We start from the raw sequence: 15,701 nt of genomic DNA, 5'->3' as shown, positions 1-15,701 counted from the left end.
GTGTTTCTTGTTGTGTTTATGTGGTATTAAAAAAAATTAATTAAATTATACATTTTCAAAAAATAATAACAATGAAATAAGAAATAATAATTGTGATGAAAAAAAAAAAAAAAAAAAAAAAAATTTCAAAAAAAAAAAAAAATTTCAAAAAAAAAAAAAAAAAAAAAAGAGGGGAGGTTGTTTTGCCAAAAAAAAAAAAAAAAAAAGAACATCTTTTTTTTTTTTTTCTTTTATATTTTTTTAATTTCTGTATTTTAAAAATGTCTGATAATACAGAAATTTTATTTTGGAAAGTAATAAAAAATAAATATTTATTTAAAATTATAATTTCATATTCAAACATTAGATTTAGAACAATTAAATATGAAGATTTCAATGATGTATCCCAAATTATTAATTCAAATAATCAATCCTTACTAATTGAAAAGTTGAATCGTTGTGAATTTTTAAATTTTAAGAATTACAATAATTTTGATTGTGTTTTTAAAAAAATTAAAAATATAAATGAAGAAAACATTAAAATTTATAAAAATTTAATTCCACACTACTCAATGGTTGATTTTAATAAATTATTAGAATGTTCAATAGAAAATGATTGTTTAGTTGGTTTCCTAGTTTTAATCAATGAAAATAGTACCTTTAATGAAACTAATAATATTAATAATAATAATAATAATTATAATAATTGTATTTTGGTTAACAATAATTATCAATTTTATTTTAATGAAGCATTAAAAAATAACTCAATTGACATATTGACATATCTTAATGAAAATGATGAAAATAATAATTTTCCATGCTCAATGGAGTGGAAAAAATTGACAAATAAAATTCAAAAATCCTTAATTATAAAAATGTTATCAAAGATTCCAAGGTTAATATCACTAATAAAAATAAGAGATTTTTTATTTTTTAAGGATTCAATATTCCCAAAAGATGTTTTAAATACAGATTTGGAAATTTTAATTGGTTTGTGTATAATTATTATCAACCTTCCTTTTTTAAAAAATAAAAAATCATCATCATCATCACCACCAATTTTAACAATTGAAGAAATTAATGAAATTAAAAATAAATATTCAGAAAAAGATTTAAAATCAAATATAATTAATTTAGAATATGATGATTTTAATTTAAAAAAATTAATTAAATTTTATTATGATTCAGTAGGGTTTGATATTGATTATAATCCATTAAGATTTTTAAAATTTGATGATGATGATGATGAAGATAGTAATGAAGAAATTAATTCTCAATCAAATCAAATTCATGAAAAAATTTTAGAATCATATTATCGAAATCAACCATCTATACCTTCACTAGAATATTGCAATTCAAGATTATTAGAAAAGACTATAAATGGTATTGGTACATTGCCAATATTTGAAACTAAACTATATCCTCAAATTTTATTTAGATTTATGAAATCTTCAGATGTTTCAAAATCAAGATATAAATCATTTATTTCAAAATTAATTTTAAAAAATCTTTTAAATCCAATAAGTGTTATTATTTTTTATTAATTGAATATGATGATATAGAATTAATTGATTTTTTAATTTCACTTTCAACAAATTCATCTTTCAATACATCTATTGATTCAAATTCAAATTCAAATTCAAATTCAAATTCAAATTCAAATTTCTTTAAAGATAATTATTTAAAACTAATTTCAAAAGAATTAAATAATAAAGAAAATTTTGATTTTGATATTAAAAGATATATTAGATCAAATGAAATGTTAGAATTTTGTTTTACAAATTTCAATGAAATCATTTTACATCCAAATTTTAAAACTGATATAACAACTTGGGTGAAATTGGATGGAACTGATTTAATTGAAACTTTCAATCAATTAATAAAAAATAAATTAAATGATAAATATAATATTGAAAATGATTTAATCTTACCAACTTTTATAAACATTCGTTTTTCAAATAATACTCTTTCAGTACCAAAAGGGTATGGTTTAATATCATATGCATACTTGATTAAAAAATTAAAAGAAACTCGTAAAAATTTTAATATCTCAAACTATTTAGATGAAAAACTCTTATTAGAATCTTTACTTTTAAAAGTAAATTCAAAAGGCTTTTCAAAAATTAATTTAGACTATCAATTCGAATGTATAAAATTAATTATTGAAAATACAACAGAACAATATAATCCACTTTCAATAATGGCTCAAACTGAAATTGAATTCTTTAGTAGTATTCAAAATGATTTCTTCATTTTAAAAGCTTCATACATTAATAAACAATTTTTATATTGGTTATTTACAAATCGTAAATCAGTTGATATTGATTCTGGTAGATGTATTTTCTCAACATGTAAAGATAAATTTCCCATACCCTCACGATTATCATTAATATCAGCACTTTATTTATCAAATCAAATTGATCAATTTTTAATAGAATTTGAAAATCATTTAATTAATGAATCATATTTCCAATTAGATATTATTTTTGAAATTATTGGTAAAAATAGTGATTACAAATTATTAGGGAAATTAATAGATACATTCAATAATTTTGAAACAAAATCACAACAATCACTACCAAAAACATTTAATGAAGAAAAAAAACGTCTACTTTCACTTTGTTTTTTTAATGCCTCAATTGGTGGAAATATAAATATTTTTAAACTCTTATTAGAAAATTATGATAATATCCTTTTCCCAAAAAATAGTAAATTACCAAAAGATTATTTCTTAGTAAGAGATGAATCTTTTAAAAGATATGTTGCCAAAGCTATTGAAAAAAAAAATCACCAATTATTTGAATTCTTTTTTCAAAATTTAGGTTATCAATCAATAATATCAGAATTAGAAAAAAGTAGTAATCTATTTCATACAATTCAAAATGGTTTTAACCATTTATTCAAATAAAATAAAAAAATAAAAAAAAAAAAGAAAAAATAAATTGATTTATATTATTATAATTTAATAAAATTTCTTTTTTTTCACTTAAATAAATAAAAAATAAAGCAAATAATTATTTTTATTAATTTTCAAAAACATGGTGTTTAAAATAAATATTTAAATTAATTGTAGTGCACCCATTCATCGAAAAAAAAAAAAAAAAAAAATAAGATATTTTTTCAGATTTCGCTGAATGACCCATTTTTTTTAACAATTTTTTAAAATCAAAAAAAAAAAAAAAAAAAAAAAAAAATAACAAACATCTCTTTATTTTTTTTTATTATTTTAATTTTCTATATTTTAAAAATGTCTGATAATACAGAAATTTTATTTTGGAAAGTAATAAAAAATAAATTTTTATTTTACACCATTATTTCATATACAAACATTAGATTTAGAACAATTAAATATGAAGTATTCAATGATATATCACAAATTATTAATTCAAATAATCTATCATTACTAATTGAAAAGTTGAATTGTGGTGAATTTTTAAATTTTAAGAATTACAATAATTTTGATTGTGTTTTTAAAAAAATTAAAAATATAAATGAAGAAAACATTAAAATTTATAAAAATTTAATTCCACACTACTCAATGGTTGATTTTAATAAATTATTAGAATGTTCAATAGAAAATGATTGTTTAGTTGGTTTCTTAGTTTTAGTCAATGAAAAAAGTACCTTTAATGAAACTAATAATATTAATATTAATAATAATAATAATAATAATATTAATTATAATAATTGTATTTTGGTTAACAATAATTATCAATTTTATTTTAATGAAGCATTAAAATATAACTCAATTGACATATTGACATATCTTAATGAAAATGATGAAAATAATAATTTTCCATGCTCAATGGAGTGGAAAATTTTATTATCAAATAAAAAAATTCATAAATCCACAATTATAAAAATGTTATCAAAGATTCCAAGGTTAATAACACTAATAGAAAGTAGAGATTTATTATTTTTTAAGGATTCAATATTCCCAAAAGATGTTTTAAATATAGATTTGGAAATTTTAATTGGTTTGTGTATAATTATTATCAACATTCCTTTTTTAAAAAATATAAAATCATCATCATCACCACCAATTTTAACAATTGAAGAAATTAATGAAATTAAAAATAAATATTCAGAAAAAGATTTAAAATCAAATATAATTAATTTAGAATATGATGATTTTAATTTAAAAAAATTAATTAAATTTTATTATGATTCAGTAGGGTTTGATATTGATTATAATCCATTTAGATTTTTAAAATTTGATGATGAAGGAGATAGTAATGAAGAAATTAATTCTCATGCAAATAAAATTTATGAAAATATTCTAACAGCATATCAAAATCAACCATCTATACCTTCACTAGAATATTGCAATTCAAGATTATTAGAAAAGACTATAAATGATTTTGGCACATTGCCAATATTTGAAACTAAACTATATCCTCAAATTTTATTTAGATTTATGAAATCTTCAGATGTTTCAAAATCAAGATATATATCATTTATTTCAAAATTAATTTTAAAAAATCTTTTAAATCCAATAGTGTTAGTATTTTTATTAATTGAATATGATGATATAGAATTAATTGATTTTTTAATTTCACTTTCAACAAATTCATCTTTCAATACATCTATTGATTCAAATTCAAATTCAAATTCAAATTCAAATTCAAATTCAAATTTCTTTAAAGATAATTATTTAAAACTAATTTCAAAAGAATTAAATAATAAAGAAAATTTTGATTTTGATATTAAAAGATATATTAGATCAAATGAAATGTTAGAATTTTGTTTTACAAATTTCAACGAAATCATTTTACATCCAAAATTTAAAAATAATTTAACAACTTGGGTGAAAATGGACAGAACTGATTTAATTGAAACTTTCAATCAATTAATAAAAATTCAATTAAATGATAAATATAATATTGAAAATGATTTAATTTTACCAACAATTATAAACTCTGGTTTTTCAATAACCACCCCCTCAATACCAAAAGGGTATGGTTTAATATCATATGCATACTTGATTAAAAAATTAAAAGAAACTCGTAAAAATTTTAATATCTCAAACTATTTAGATGAAAAACTCTTATTAGAATCTTTAGTTTTAAAAGTAAATTCAAAAATTAATTTAGACTATCAATTAGAATGTATAAAATTAATTATTGAACATACAACAGAACAATATAATCCACTTTCAATAATGGTTCAAACTGAAATTCATCTTTTTAATAGTACGGAAAATGATTTATTCATTTTAAAAGCTTCATACATTAATAAACAATTTTTATATTGGTTATTTACAAATCGTAAAGCAGCTGATATTGATTCTGGCTGATGTATTTTCTCAACATGTAAAGATAAAGTTCCCATACCCTCACGATTATCATTAATATCAGCACTTTATTTATCAAATCAAATTGATCAATTTTTAATAGAATTTGAAAATCATTTAATTAATGAATCATATTTCCAATTAGATATTATTTTTGAAATTATTGGTAAAAATAGTGATTACAAATTATTAGGGAAATTAATAGATACATTCAATAATTTTGAAACAAAATCACAACAATCACTACCAAAAACATTTAATGAAGAAAAAAAACGTCTACTTTCACTTTGTTTTTTTAAAGCTTCAGTTGATGGAAATATAATTATTTTTAAATTCTTATTAGAAAATTATGATAATATCCTTTTCCCAAAAAATAGTAAATTACCAGAAGAAAGTTTCTTAGAAACAGATGAATCTTTTCAAAGATATGTTGCCAAAGCTATAGAAAAAGACAATCATCAATTATTTGAATTCTTTTTTCAAAATTTAGGTTATCAATCAATACTATCAGAATTAGAATATAGTAGTAATTTATTTTATACAATTCATGAAGATTTTAACCATTTATTCAAATAAAATTATACAATTTTTTAATTAATTCAATAAATTTTTAAATTGAAACTGCATTAAAAAAAAAAAGAAATTGCCCAATTTATAATAATAAAATTTATTAATTTCTTTTTTCCACTTAAATAAATAAAATAAATAAAAATAAAAAGGAAATAATAATTTTAATTAATTTAATAATAAAAATAATAATAATAAATATTTTTTATTATTTCTTTATTTTTTATTATTATTACTATTATTATTATTAAAGAATTTCTTTTTAATTGAATCAATTAAACTAGTTGAATAATATTGTTTTGAAGATTTCTTCCAAATTGAATATTGATTATCATAAGAATAACTACTACTACCTAAATGGAAACTATTATTAATTGAACTATTTGAACCTGATGGACTATTATTATTATTATTATTAATATTATTAATATTATTAATATTATTATTGGTATTATTGTTATTATTATTATTATTATTATTATTATTATTATTATTATTATTATTATTATTATTATTATTATTATTATTATTATTATTATTATTATTATTATTATTATTATTATTATTATTATTATTATTATTAAAATTATCTTGACGATATGGATAAGATGAAGATAATGGTAATAATGATTTTGGTGATTCAACTTTTGGTACTTCATTTTTCCAAGGTGCTTCACTAAAATCAAAAGCATGATATTGAATTGAATTACATATATGTTCATTTTCAACCCTAAATATACTCCAAGTGAAACGACGAACCAATTCTATAGAGGCAGTGATTGTATTAAAAAGTTCACTGTTGATTGGTAATTCGAATGGTATTCTAGTGATAGTTAAAGTCCATGCGAATCTAAGTATTAAATTACTAAAGAGTACATAGTAATAACTCCACATATGACGTTTATACATAAGTTGATGTCTTAACAAAGGTCTTGGTTTTCCTAGCCACATGAAACCCCAATCCACCACAACATCCCAACAATACATATAGAGTGTAGAGAGTACGAAACAAACACACCATAATATTCTTGAGGCACTCCAGGGTTCATACGCTTGATAATTGCCATTCAAAGCACTGAATAAAACCACTGAAAAACCAACTGCATACTTTGTTGAATTACCTAAATGAATCTTATTATTGGTCTCACGATAACGTAGAATGCATTGCATAAAACGCCAAAGTAATGGCAACCCCGATAGAATTGGCAAAGCAATTGAATTGACTTGATTGCATCGTGTACTATCATTAATCATCCAATCACCTGTAAAGAAATAACAAGCGGTATATTCGAAATCAAATATAGTTTTAACCATTGAAGTTAATAGATCACCTAAAAACAAAGCTCTAAATTTCGTACTACCAAAGGGCGTAATGATGACATTACCAAGTGTGATGAATAAAAGTGTTCTTGATTTTCTATGAAAGAAACGAAAAGGAAAGAAAACCACTGACAAAAAGAAAATCACCAATACCAATGGATAAACCTGAGCGGGTACATCACCCAATGCAAAATTACCCGTGACTGTACCACAAAACAACAAGAACATCGTCAACCAAATCGCCGTTAAAAAACTTGCAGTCTTCCAAATTCTACGATGATCAATCGAAGTCCTAGGATCCAACCCAAATATGAGAATGTAATTCACCCTAGCGTTATCCCATATGTATACGTTTACACCCCATAGCCAAACAGCCAAAATCGGTATGCCAACAGCCCTGAAAATCGGTATCGTACTGACGAATCTCGTCCAATCTGGATGTTGGTTCAATGATTTATTAGTGAACAATATGATTACAAACGCGAGTATTCCTATTGACAAACCAATGGCAAAGCCAAGTTTTAGCATGTGGTAATCGGCCGATTGCGACTCTGAAAATGGTGCTAACTTTTTCTTGGCAATCGATATCTTATCCAATTTAAATATCTTACAATACAATAACTCTACATCCTCTTTCATATTTCTCCATGATTTTGAGGAATGGAATTTCTCCAATTTTATACGCTCCATTTGGTCTAACTTAATCGATGAATTCATTGGTGCTAAACGATCGTATTTCTTTAAAATCTTTTCAAAGCCTTGGTAATTTAAATTGACATAATTCTCCAACATTGTCAAACCCTTATAAAGTTCACCAAATGCTTTTTGAATGTTTTTCAATACCTTTGGACTTGGATTACGATCTTTTAATATCAACGAACAATGTTCTGTCAATTTATTATAATGTAATATTATATCCTTTTCTTTATTACTAAAAAACTCATTAATCTTTCTTAATTCTTCATCAATTTTACTTAAAAATAATCTTTCTCTTTCTGATTGTGAAAATACTGGTATTGATATTGTTGGTATTTGTTTTGGTTTTTTATTTTTAAATATACCTGATCCTGCTGATGTATTCATTGTTGTAGTTGTTGTTGTAGTTGTTGTTGTTGGTCTACTTTGATCTAATATTGAAATTAATGGTGTCTTTTCATCAAGATTTGATGTATCTTCATATTGATCAATACTATATCCTGTTATATCATTAAATGATTCTTTTAAATCTTGTTGTTGTTGTTGTTCTGGTTGTTGTGCTTGTTGTTGTGCTTGTTGTTGTGCTTGTGGTGCTTGTTGCTGTGCTTGTTGCTGTGCTTGTTGTGGTGGTTGTTGTTGTGCTTGTTGTGGTGGTTGTTGTTGTGCTTGTTGTTGATGTTGTGATTGCTCTTGTATAATATTTGAACCAATACTAGAATCTAAAGAATTTTCTAAACATGAACCATCATTAAAGATTGGTGAAGAGGAATTTGATAATTGTTTAAATTGTTCTTGACTATCACTAAGTGAAGGAAAACCATTTATTAATAAATGAGCTTCTTCTGCTTCACCAATTTGTTTTAAATCTGATCTGTAAAGGTATCTTAGGTATTTTTTCAATTTACCATATGAAATATATTTATTATGCCATTCTGATACACATTCAAACCTTAATTTTTTTCCAAATTTCATTTTTTGTAAAGTGAATGATTACTTTTATTATTTTTTTTTTTTTTTTTTTTTTGTTTTTTTTTTTTTTTTTTTTTTTTTTAAGGATTAATTCCTCTCTAATATCCTATTTAAACTAATACTATAGTTTCTATTATTATTATTATTATTATTATTATTATTATTATTACTATTATTATACTATTATTATATTATTATATTATTATTATAAATAATCTTTTTTAACTATTATGCATGTATTCATAAATAAATATTGTGTGTACTAATATATATAAACATATATAATATTAAAAAAAAAATAAAAAAAATTTATCGAATTATTTGTAAATATATTTGAATGAAAGAGAATAGTAGTCTCTTGTGTGTGTGTTGTTGTTTTTTTTTTTTTAATGTGATTTTTTTTTTTTTTTTTTTTTTTGTTATTTTTTTTTTTTTTTGTTATTTTTTTTTTTTAATTTTTCGAAATTTTAACTTGTCACAATACCCAGGTGCTAAAAAACTTTTCGGGGTGCCAAAAATTTCCATCAAAAAAAAAAAAAATCAAATAAAAATTATTTGAAAATAAAAAAAAAAAATCGAACAATGGCACGAAATTTCATAATTATTTTTTTTTTTACTTTTTTACAAATTTATAAATAAAAAAAAAACATGATTAATATAAATAAAAAACATTGTTTTTTGTTTTTTTTTTAATTTTTTTTTTTTTTTTTTTTTTTTTTATTGTTGTTATTATTATTATTTGTTAATTGTTTGTTTTTATTTATTTTTTTTTTTTTTTTTTATTTTTTTTTTTTTTTTTATTTTTATTTTTTTTTTTAAGATTTAAGATTTAGGATTTAAAATTTAAAATTTAAATTTATTTTTCATTATCTTGTTGAATACCTAAACCACTAACTTTACCTTTACGACCTTCTTTTTCATTCTTCTTTAACCATTGAATGATAGATTCAGTACCTTTCATAACGATTGGATTTGGTGGAATTGTTAATGGATTATGACCAACATCAAGAATGGTAAGACCAATTAAATCACCAAACTCCCATGGTAATTCAGTTAACATATTATGTGAAAGATCAATTTTAGTACAAGATTTAAGACCATCCAATGTAGTTGGTAATTCTGCAATTTCATTACTCTTTAAATCACAAATTTGTAATTCTGATAAATTACCAAATGATGCTGGAATACTTGTTAATTTATTACCTGATAAATTAATTTTAGTTAAACCTGATAATTCACCAATTTCTGTTGGAATTGCTTGAAGTTGATTATTTGATGCTTCAAATTCCTATAATAAAAAAAAAAAAAAAAAAAAAAAAGTTAGTTTAAATTTAATAATTATAATATTTGTATATATATATATATATATTTATATTTACTTTTAATGCTTTCATTGATGCAATTTCTGGTGGTAATGCAATTAATAAATTATTTGATAATAATAATTTCTTTAAGTTTACAAGTTTACCAATTTCTGATGGAATATTATCAATGGTAAGTTTGTTTTGACGAAGATCTAAAGTTTGAAGATTGATGAGATTACCAACTTCTCTTGGAACGATTCTCATGTTGTTACCAAAGAGATCCAATTTTTGAAGATTGATAAGGGTGGCGATATCGTATGGGATCTCTTTGAGTTGTGGGTTATCTCTAATATCCAATTCAATCAACTCTGAGAGTAAACCAAGACCCAATGGTAAATGAGTGATTTGAAGGTTTCTAATTGAGAGGATTTTCAATTGACGAAGGTTGGAGAGTTGTGGTACGTATTGAAGTGGTGGATTCACTTTGAGGTCCAAATTGGTCAAGCTCACCATTGAGGAGAGTTCTTCAGGTAATTGCTGCAACTTGTTGAAGCCGACATTCAAAGTCGAGAGCAAACCCAACAAACAGATCTGATTTGGCAAGAATGCCAATTGATTGTTGGACACGTTCAATTCCTCCAACTTCACCCAACCGCTGATCTCTGAAGGCAACGATTTCAACGAGTTCTTTGAGCAATTGAATACTTGAAGGTTGTATAACTTTCCAAATTCCAATGGGAATGATTGCAATTGGTTGTCAGAGATATCCAAATACTCTAACGCTTCGCAATTTGATATCTCCACTGGTAGGTCATCCAATTGATTCGATGATAAATCTAAACGTGTCAAATTCTTTAATGCTCCAATGTTTGGTGTGATCGGTGTGTAGAATAACTTGTTATTTGACAAGAACAATTGCTTCAATGTTGCCAATGATCCAATCTCTGGTGGAATATAATTGATACGATTCTTGGCGAAATCAATGATCTCTACCTTACTAAGTTTTCCAATCTCCTCTGGTATCGTTATTAAATCATTCTCTGATAATAATAACTCTTTACATTGTAATGCTCCAATGGTTGGTGGTAATTTATCAATATTCATCTTTCTTAAATCAACAATCTCTCTCTTTCTATATTTTGTTGATTTTAATTCTGATGATAAATTTCCTCCCATTTTTGAAAATTTTTTAAAATTTATAAAATAAATAAATAATATTAATAATACAAGTTGTTTTTGTTGTTATTGTTGTTGTTTTTGTTGTTGTTATTGTTGGTTTTTTTTTTTTTTATTTATGATGACGATGATGATGTTGTTGATGATGGAATAAATGAAATGAATAAAAAAAAAAAAAAATTTGTTTTTATAATAATAATTTTGATGTGTGAAAAAAAAAAAACTGTTTATTTTTTATTTTTTTAAATATTATTTATTTATTTTTTTTTTTTTTTACACACACAAATAGTAACACATTAAAATGATTAAAAATAAAAAAAATAAAAATAAAAAAAATTAAAAAATTCAAAAAAAAAATAAAAAAAATTAAAAAAAAATTAAATTTTTTAAAAAAAAACAGTAAAAAAAGCCATGGGAATTTTTTTTTTTTGTATATTTTGAACTTCTGGTTGCAAATTTGATAAAATACCGGTCTGTGGGGATTAATCAAAGAAAATAAAAAAAAAAAAAAAACCTGATCAGCGACTTTGATGCTTAAATTATTTTTTTGAAAAGCGACTTTGTTTTCTTGGAAACTAATAAAAAACCCATTTTTTTTTTTATTTATAGTTTGGCCAAAAATGCTTAAACCAAGAAATTGAAAAAAAAAAATATAAAAAAAAAAAAATATATTTATTAACTTTATTATTGTTAATAAAAAAAAATAAAAAAAAAGAAAATATAAGAAAGAGTATATATATATATATATATATTATTTAATTATTAAAATTCAGACTTTAAATTTTTTATAACCTTTGAATTTTTTTTCTTTTTTTTTTTTTCTTTTTTTTTTTTATAATTTTTAAAATTCCGACGAGCCCAAAATATCTCAAAAAAAGAAATCAAAAAAGAAAAAAAAAAAAAAAAAAGAAAAAAATAATAAAAATTATAATAAAATATTATAAATGATAAAAAATAAAATGTGACGACCATAAAGGGAATTTTATTTTTTAAACAACTTAAAAAAAATTGAAAAATTGAAAAAAAAAAAAAAAAAAAAAATAAAAATAAATGTTTTTTTTAAAAAAACGAAAATAAAAAAACGAATATTTGACCCATAACATTAAGTTTTCAAAAGATAATATTAAAACAATGCTTTAAAAAATTAAAAAGGTAGATCAAAAAGCAAGGATTGTTTTTGCCATCGATAAGTTACTAGCAATTTCGCGATGTGATATTTTCGCCAAAACATACCGAGATCCCGAGTACTATAAAAGAATCACTATTTTTTTCAATTTAAATAGTGAGCCAAACGGTACCAACATTCCAAATTTTAATTTTTAAAAAAGAAAAAAAAAAATACCATTAATTCCCATAGTAATTATGATTGAACTAATAAAAGGATGAAAAAGCATTTTATGTCACTTTCCAAGGTAGTTTCACACAAGTCGTTAGAGTCATATTTGTTCATCATCTTTTTTTAACAATTTTGTAACTCATGTTGTTTTTAAACTTTTTTTTATTTTTTTTTAAAAAAAAAAAATAAGGTGATCAATCAATCTTACCTTTTTAAAATAAATAAAAAACACTTTACAATTTTAAATTACTTTTAACTAAAATATCTTTTTATTTTTATTATTTATTATTATTATTATTTTTTAATTGTTTTATTTTATTTTTTTATATTTCTTTTTTTTTTTATTTTTTAATTTTTATAAAAGATCTTTTCTTGTTACAATACCAACAACTTCATTCTTTTTATTTACAACAGGTAAATGTCTAAGACCAATAGTTCTAAAAATTGAATAAGTTTCCGAGTAGGAATAAGTTTCATTTGCAACGATTGTACTTAGATTCATATAGGGTCTAAGATCGATATACATTGTTTCGATCTCTTCTTTTTTAAGGTTCATTTTATCGATTGGTGGGAAATGTCTTGCCAATGATTGAGTCATTAGTTCATAGGTCATTCTTGGATCAGCAGGAGCGTAGCCATATTCGGTTGGACGACCAAAACGACGTTGATTGTAACGTCTATTTGAATTGCCTCCAAGTAAACGTGGATTTTGAGGTAATGGTTGTTCATGACAAAAGATTCTATAATAGAGTAAACAAATCAATTGATTACGTAATATTAAACCACTATAGGTGGTTTCATCTTCATAGTATTCTAAATTGCCATAAGCATCCTTCCTATTTGGATCGAGTGGTCTTGGACGTTCAATAACTGGGAAGCCATTGTGGAAATGTTGTTCTGACTTCAATACTTCAATAACCTTGCTAACACGCTCCACCTCATGCAATGTCACGACTTCAGTCTTCATAATATCGACTACACCCAATTTGATCATTGATTTTGGAGGTTGTGATTGAAGGAATGGATAACATTTCTGTTCAATTAAATGTTCATAAATGGATTCATTAAAGAAATCACCAACCCATTTGGCAATCATAACTGATAAGATCACAGGAAGCATATATTGTGTACCCTCTGTTAATTCCACCATAATAATTGCCAAGGAAATGGTCATACGTGAAAAACCTGCCATCATAGCTGAAGCACCAACCAAAGCATAGATACATGGATCCACAGATACGAATAATGCAATCACTTGACCAACCAATCTACCAAAGGTAGCACCAACTAACATCATTGGAATGAATAAACCACTTGCCAACATTAAACCACTAGTGATTGTAGTTAAAATGAATGAAATCAAGGAAAATACTGCTAAAGTTGGTATTGTGAAAATATCGGTACTTGTACTAAATAATAAACGTAATGCTGCATCTAAACTATTAAATGATAAACCTGCCATTTGATTATATTCACCTTGTTCACAAAAGAATGCAATGAATTTATCTTCTTGTTTATCTTCACCACTTGCATTATTTAATAATTTAAAAAGTTTTGTTGAATTTTTTGAATTATCACCTGATGATGATAAAATTGAGGAGGATGAGGTATCTAAAGAATTTGTTTGTGAACCATTTGCCTGAGTTTTTGAACGACATGGTGTAAAAGCTGCACAACAATATAAAATGGTTGATGTAATTGTAATTAAAATGAAAACCTCTAAAACACGTAAATAAATCTTTTTATTTGCAAAGAATTTACTTCTCCATTGAGATAAATGTGCATTTAAATTGACAAATAATGCACCGAATAAACCACCTGCAACACCTATCAATGCGAATGGAATTAACTCTGAATATTTGTAAAGATATTTATTGGAGAGACCAAATTTCAATACACCATAGTCATGAAGTTGCATATCGAAACCCTGTAGAATGATATTGGTGGTGAATGTGGCGATTAAACAAGCAAAGAAAGTTCTCCAAGTTAATTGACGTGACCAAAATGATGAAGCCTCTTCAAAGCCAAACAAAACACCGCCAATGGGTGCACCAAAAGCAGCGGCGACACCAGCAGCAGCACCAGTTGATATGAAGTCTCTTCTGTCACGGTCGTTATGGTACTTCCAAAGCACCTTGGGATACCATTTCAATGTTTTTGATTTAACTTGGCCAATTGCTCCACCCAACATACTTCCAATGTGAATCATCGGTCCCTCAGGTCCCAATATTAGTCCGCTAGAGTAGGCGAGTATTAATGACACCAATTTACCAACCAATGTTTTCACATTCATCGATTGAGGAATACGTATACCATTCAAATAACCCTTTACCTCTGGTATACCTGAACCCGATGCGATTTGACCCACTGGTATAATAACCAATGATGCACTAACACCAAATAATATATTGATTGAATAATAAACTAAAAATGCTATAAACTTTCTTTCATCTTCTAAATATTTTCCTGATTGATCAAATTTGAATTCATTTACAAATTCAACACTTTGTTTAACCAAATATGCCGTTATACCAACTAATACACCAATCATAAAACAAATTATCCATTTACCAAATGTTTTTAACATATGATTTAATTTTGATGTCCTTCTTATATATTCTCTATAAATTTGATTATCAATAATTGGAAAATCTAAACTCTTAATAAATAAATAAATAAATTATTAAAATTTTATAATATAATTATAATTATTATAATTATTTACTTACTTCAAATTTTGTCATTTTTAATTTATCTGCTTCTGTGAATGTATGTTTACCTCTTCTATGAGTAACTTTTGATGGACCATGGTTGTTATTGTTACCACCATTATTATTATTATGACTATTATTATTATTATTGATTAATCCATTTTCGTCGTAATCATCATGATAAGGTTTATGAATTAATGACGTTTCATCACTAATCTCTATCTTACTATCTAAGAAAATACCTTTATTTTCATCATCAAAGCCATTATCATTATTATTATTATCGTTATTATTATTCCTAAACATTTTTGATTATTTATTATTTAAATATATATTGTTTATTTTATTAT

At 23.6% G+C, this 15,701-nt stretch overlaps 5 protein-coding genes across 5 annotated transcripts; 2 read left to right on the top strand and 3 right to left on the bottom strand.

Annotated features, from left to right (window-relative positions):
- Window positions 1-260: 260 nt before the first annotated feature.
- Window positions 261-2,887, top strand: DDB_G0271596 (hypothetical protein; the record flags this gene model as incomplete). Its single annotated transcript, XM_640450.1, has 2 exons — window positions 261-1,436; window positions 1,514-2,887. 2 exons carry the CDS (start codon window positions 261-263, stop codon window positions 2,885-2,887), a joined length of 2,550 nt encoding a protein of 849 aa, XP_645542.1.
- A 339-nt stretch (window positions 2,888-3,226) lies between these two features.
- Window positions 3,227-5,848, top strand: DDB_G0271594 (hypothetical protein; the record flags this gene model as incomplete). The annotated part of the gene is made up of 2 exons (XM_640449.1): window positions 3,227-5,171; window positions 5,298-5,848. 2 exons carry the CDS (start codon window positions 3,227-3,229, stop codon window positions 5,846-5,848), a joined length of 2,496 nt encoding a protein of 831 aa, XP_645541.1.
- Window positions 5,849-6,055: 207 nt separating this feature from the next.
- Window positions 6,056-8,827, bottom strand: DDB_G0271664 (SPX domain-containing protein; the record flags this gene model as incomplete). The annotated part of the gene is made up of 1 exon (XM_002649146.1): window positions 6,056-8,827. The coding sequence occupies one exon, from the start codon at window positions 8,825-8,827 to the stop codon at window positions 6,056-6,058; it is 2,772 nt and encodes a 923-aa protein (XP_002649192.1).
- An 853-nt stretch (window positions 8,828-9,680) lies between these two features.
- On the bottom strand, window positions 9,681-11,304 carry lrrA (leucine-rich repeat-containing protein; the record flags this gene model as incomplete). Its single annotated transcript, XM_628847.1, has 2 exons — window positions 9,681-10,112; window positions 10,204-11,304. The coding sequence occupies 2 exons, from the start codon at window positions 11,302-11,304 to the stop codon at window positions 9,681-9,683; spliced, it is 1,533 nt and encodes a 510-aa protein (XP_628849.1).
- Window positions 11,305-12,995: 1,691 nt separating this feature from the next.
- Window positions 12,996-15,657, bottom strand: clcA (chloride channel protein; the record flags this gene model as incomplete). The annotated part of the gene is made up of 2 exons (XM_628846.1): window positions 12,996-15,299; window positions 15,370-15,657. 2 exons carry the CDS (start codon window positions 15,655-15,657, stop codon window positions 12,996-12,998), a joined length of 2,592 nt encoding a protein of 863 aa, XP_628848.1.
- Between the last annotated feature and the right edge of the window lie 44 nt (window positions 15,658-15,701).

Source organism: Dictyostelium discoideum (genome assembly GCF_000004695.1).
Source record: "Dictyostelium discoideum AX4 chromosome 2 chromosome, whole genome shotgun sequence".
NCBI classification, from domain to species: domain Eukaryota; phylum Evosea; class Eumycetozoa; order Dictyosteliales; family Dictyosteliaceae; genus Dictyostelium; species Dictyostelium discoideum.
Note: the sequence above shows the minus strand (reverse complement) of the source record. Positions and strands in the feature narration are given on the sequence as shown.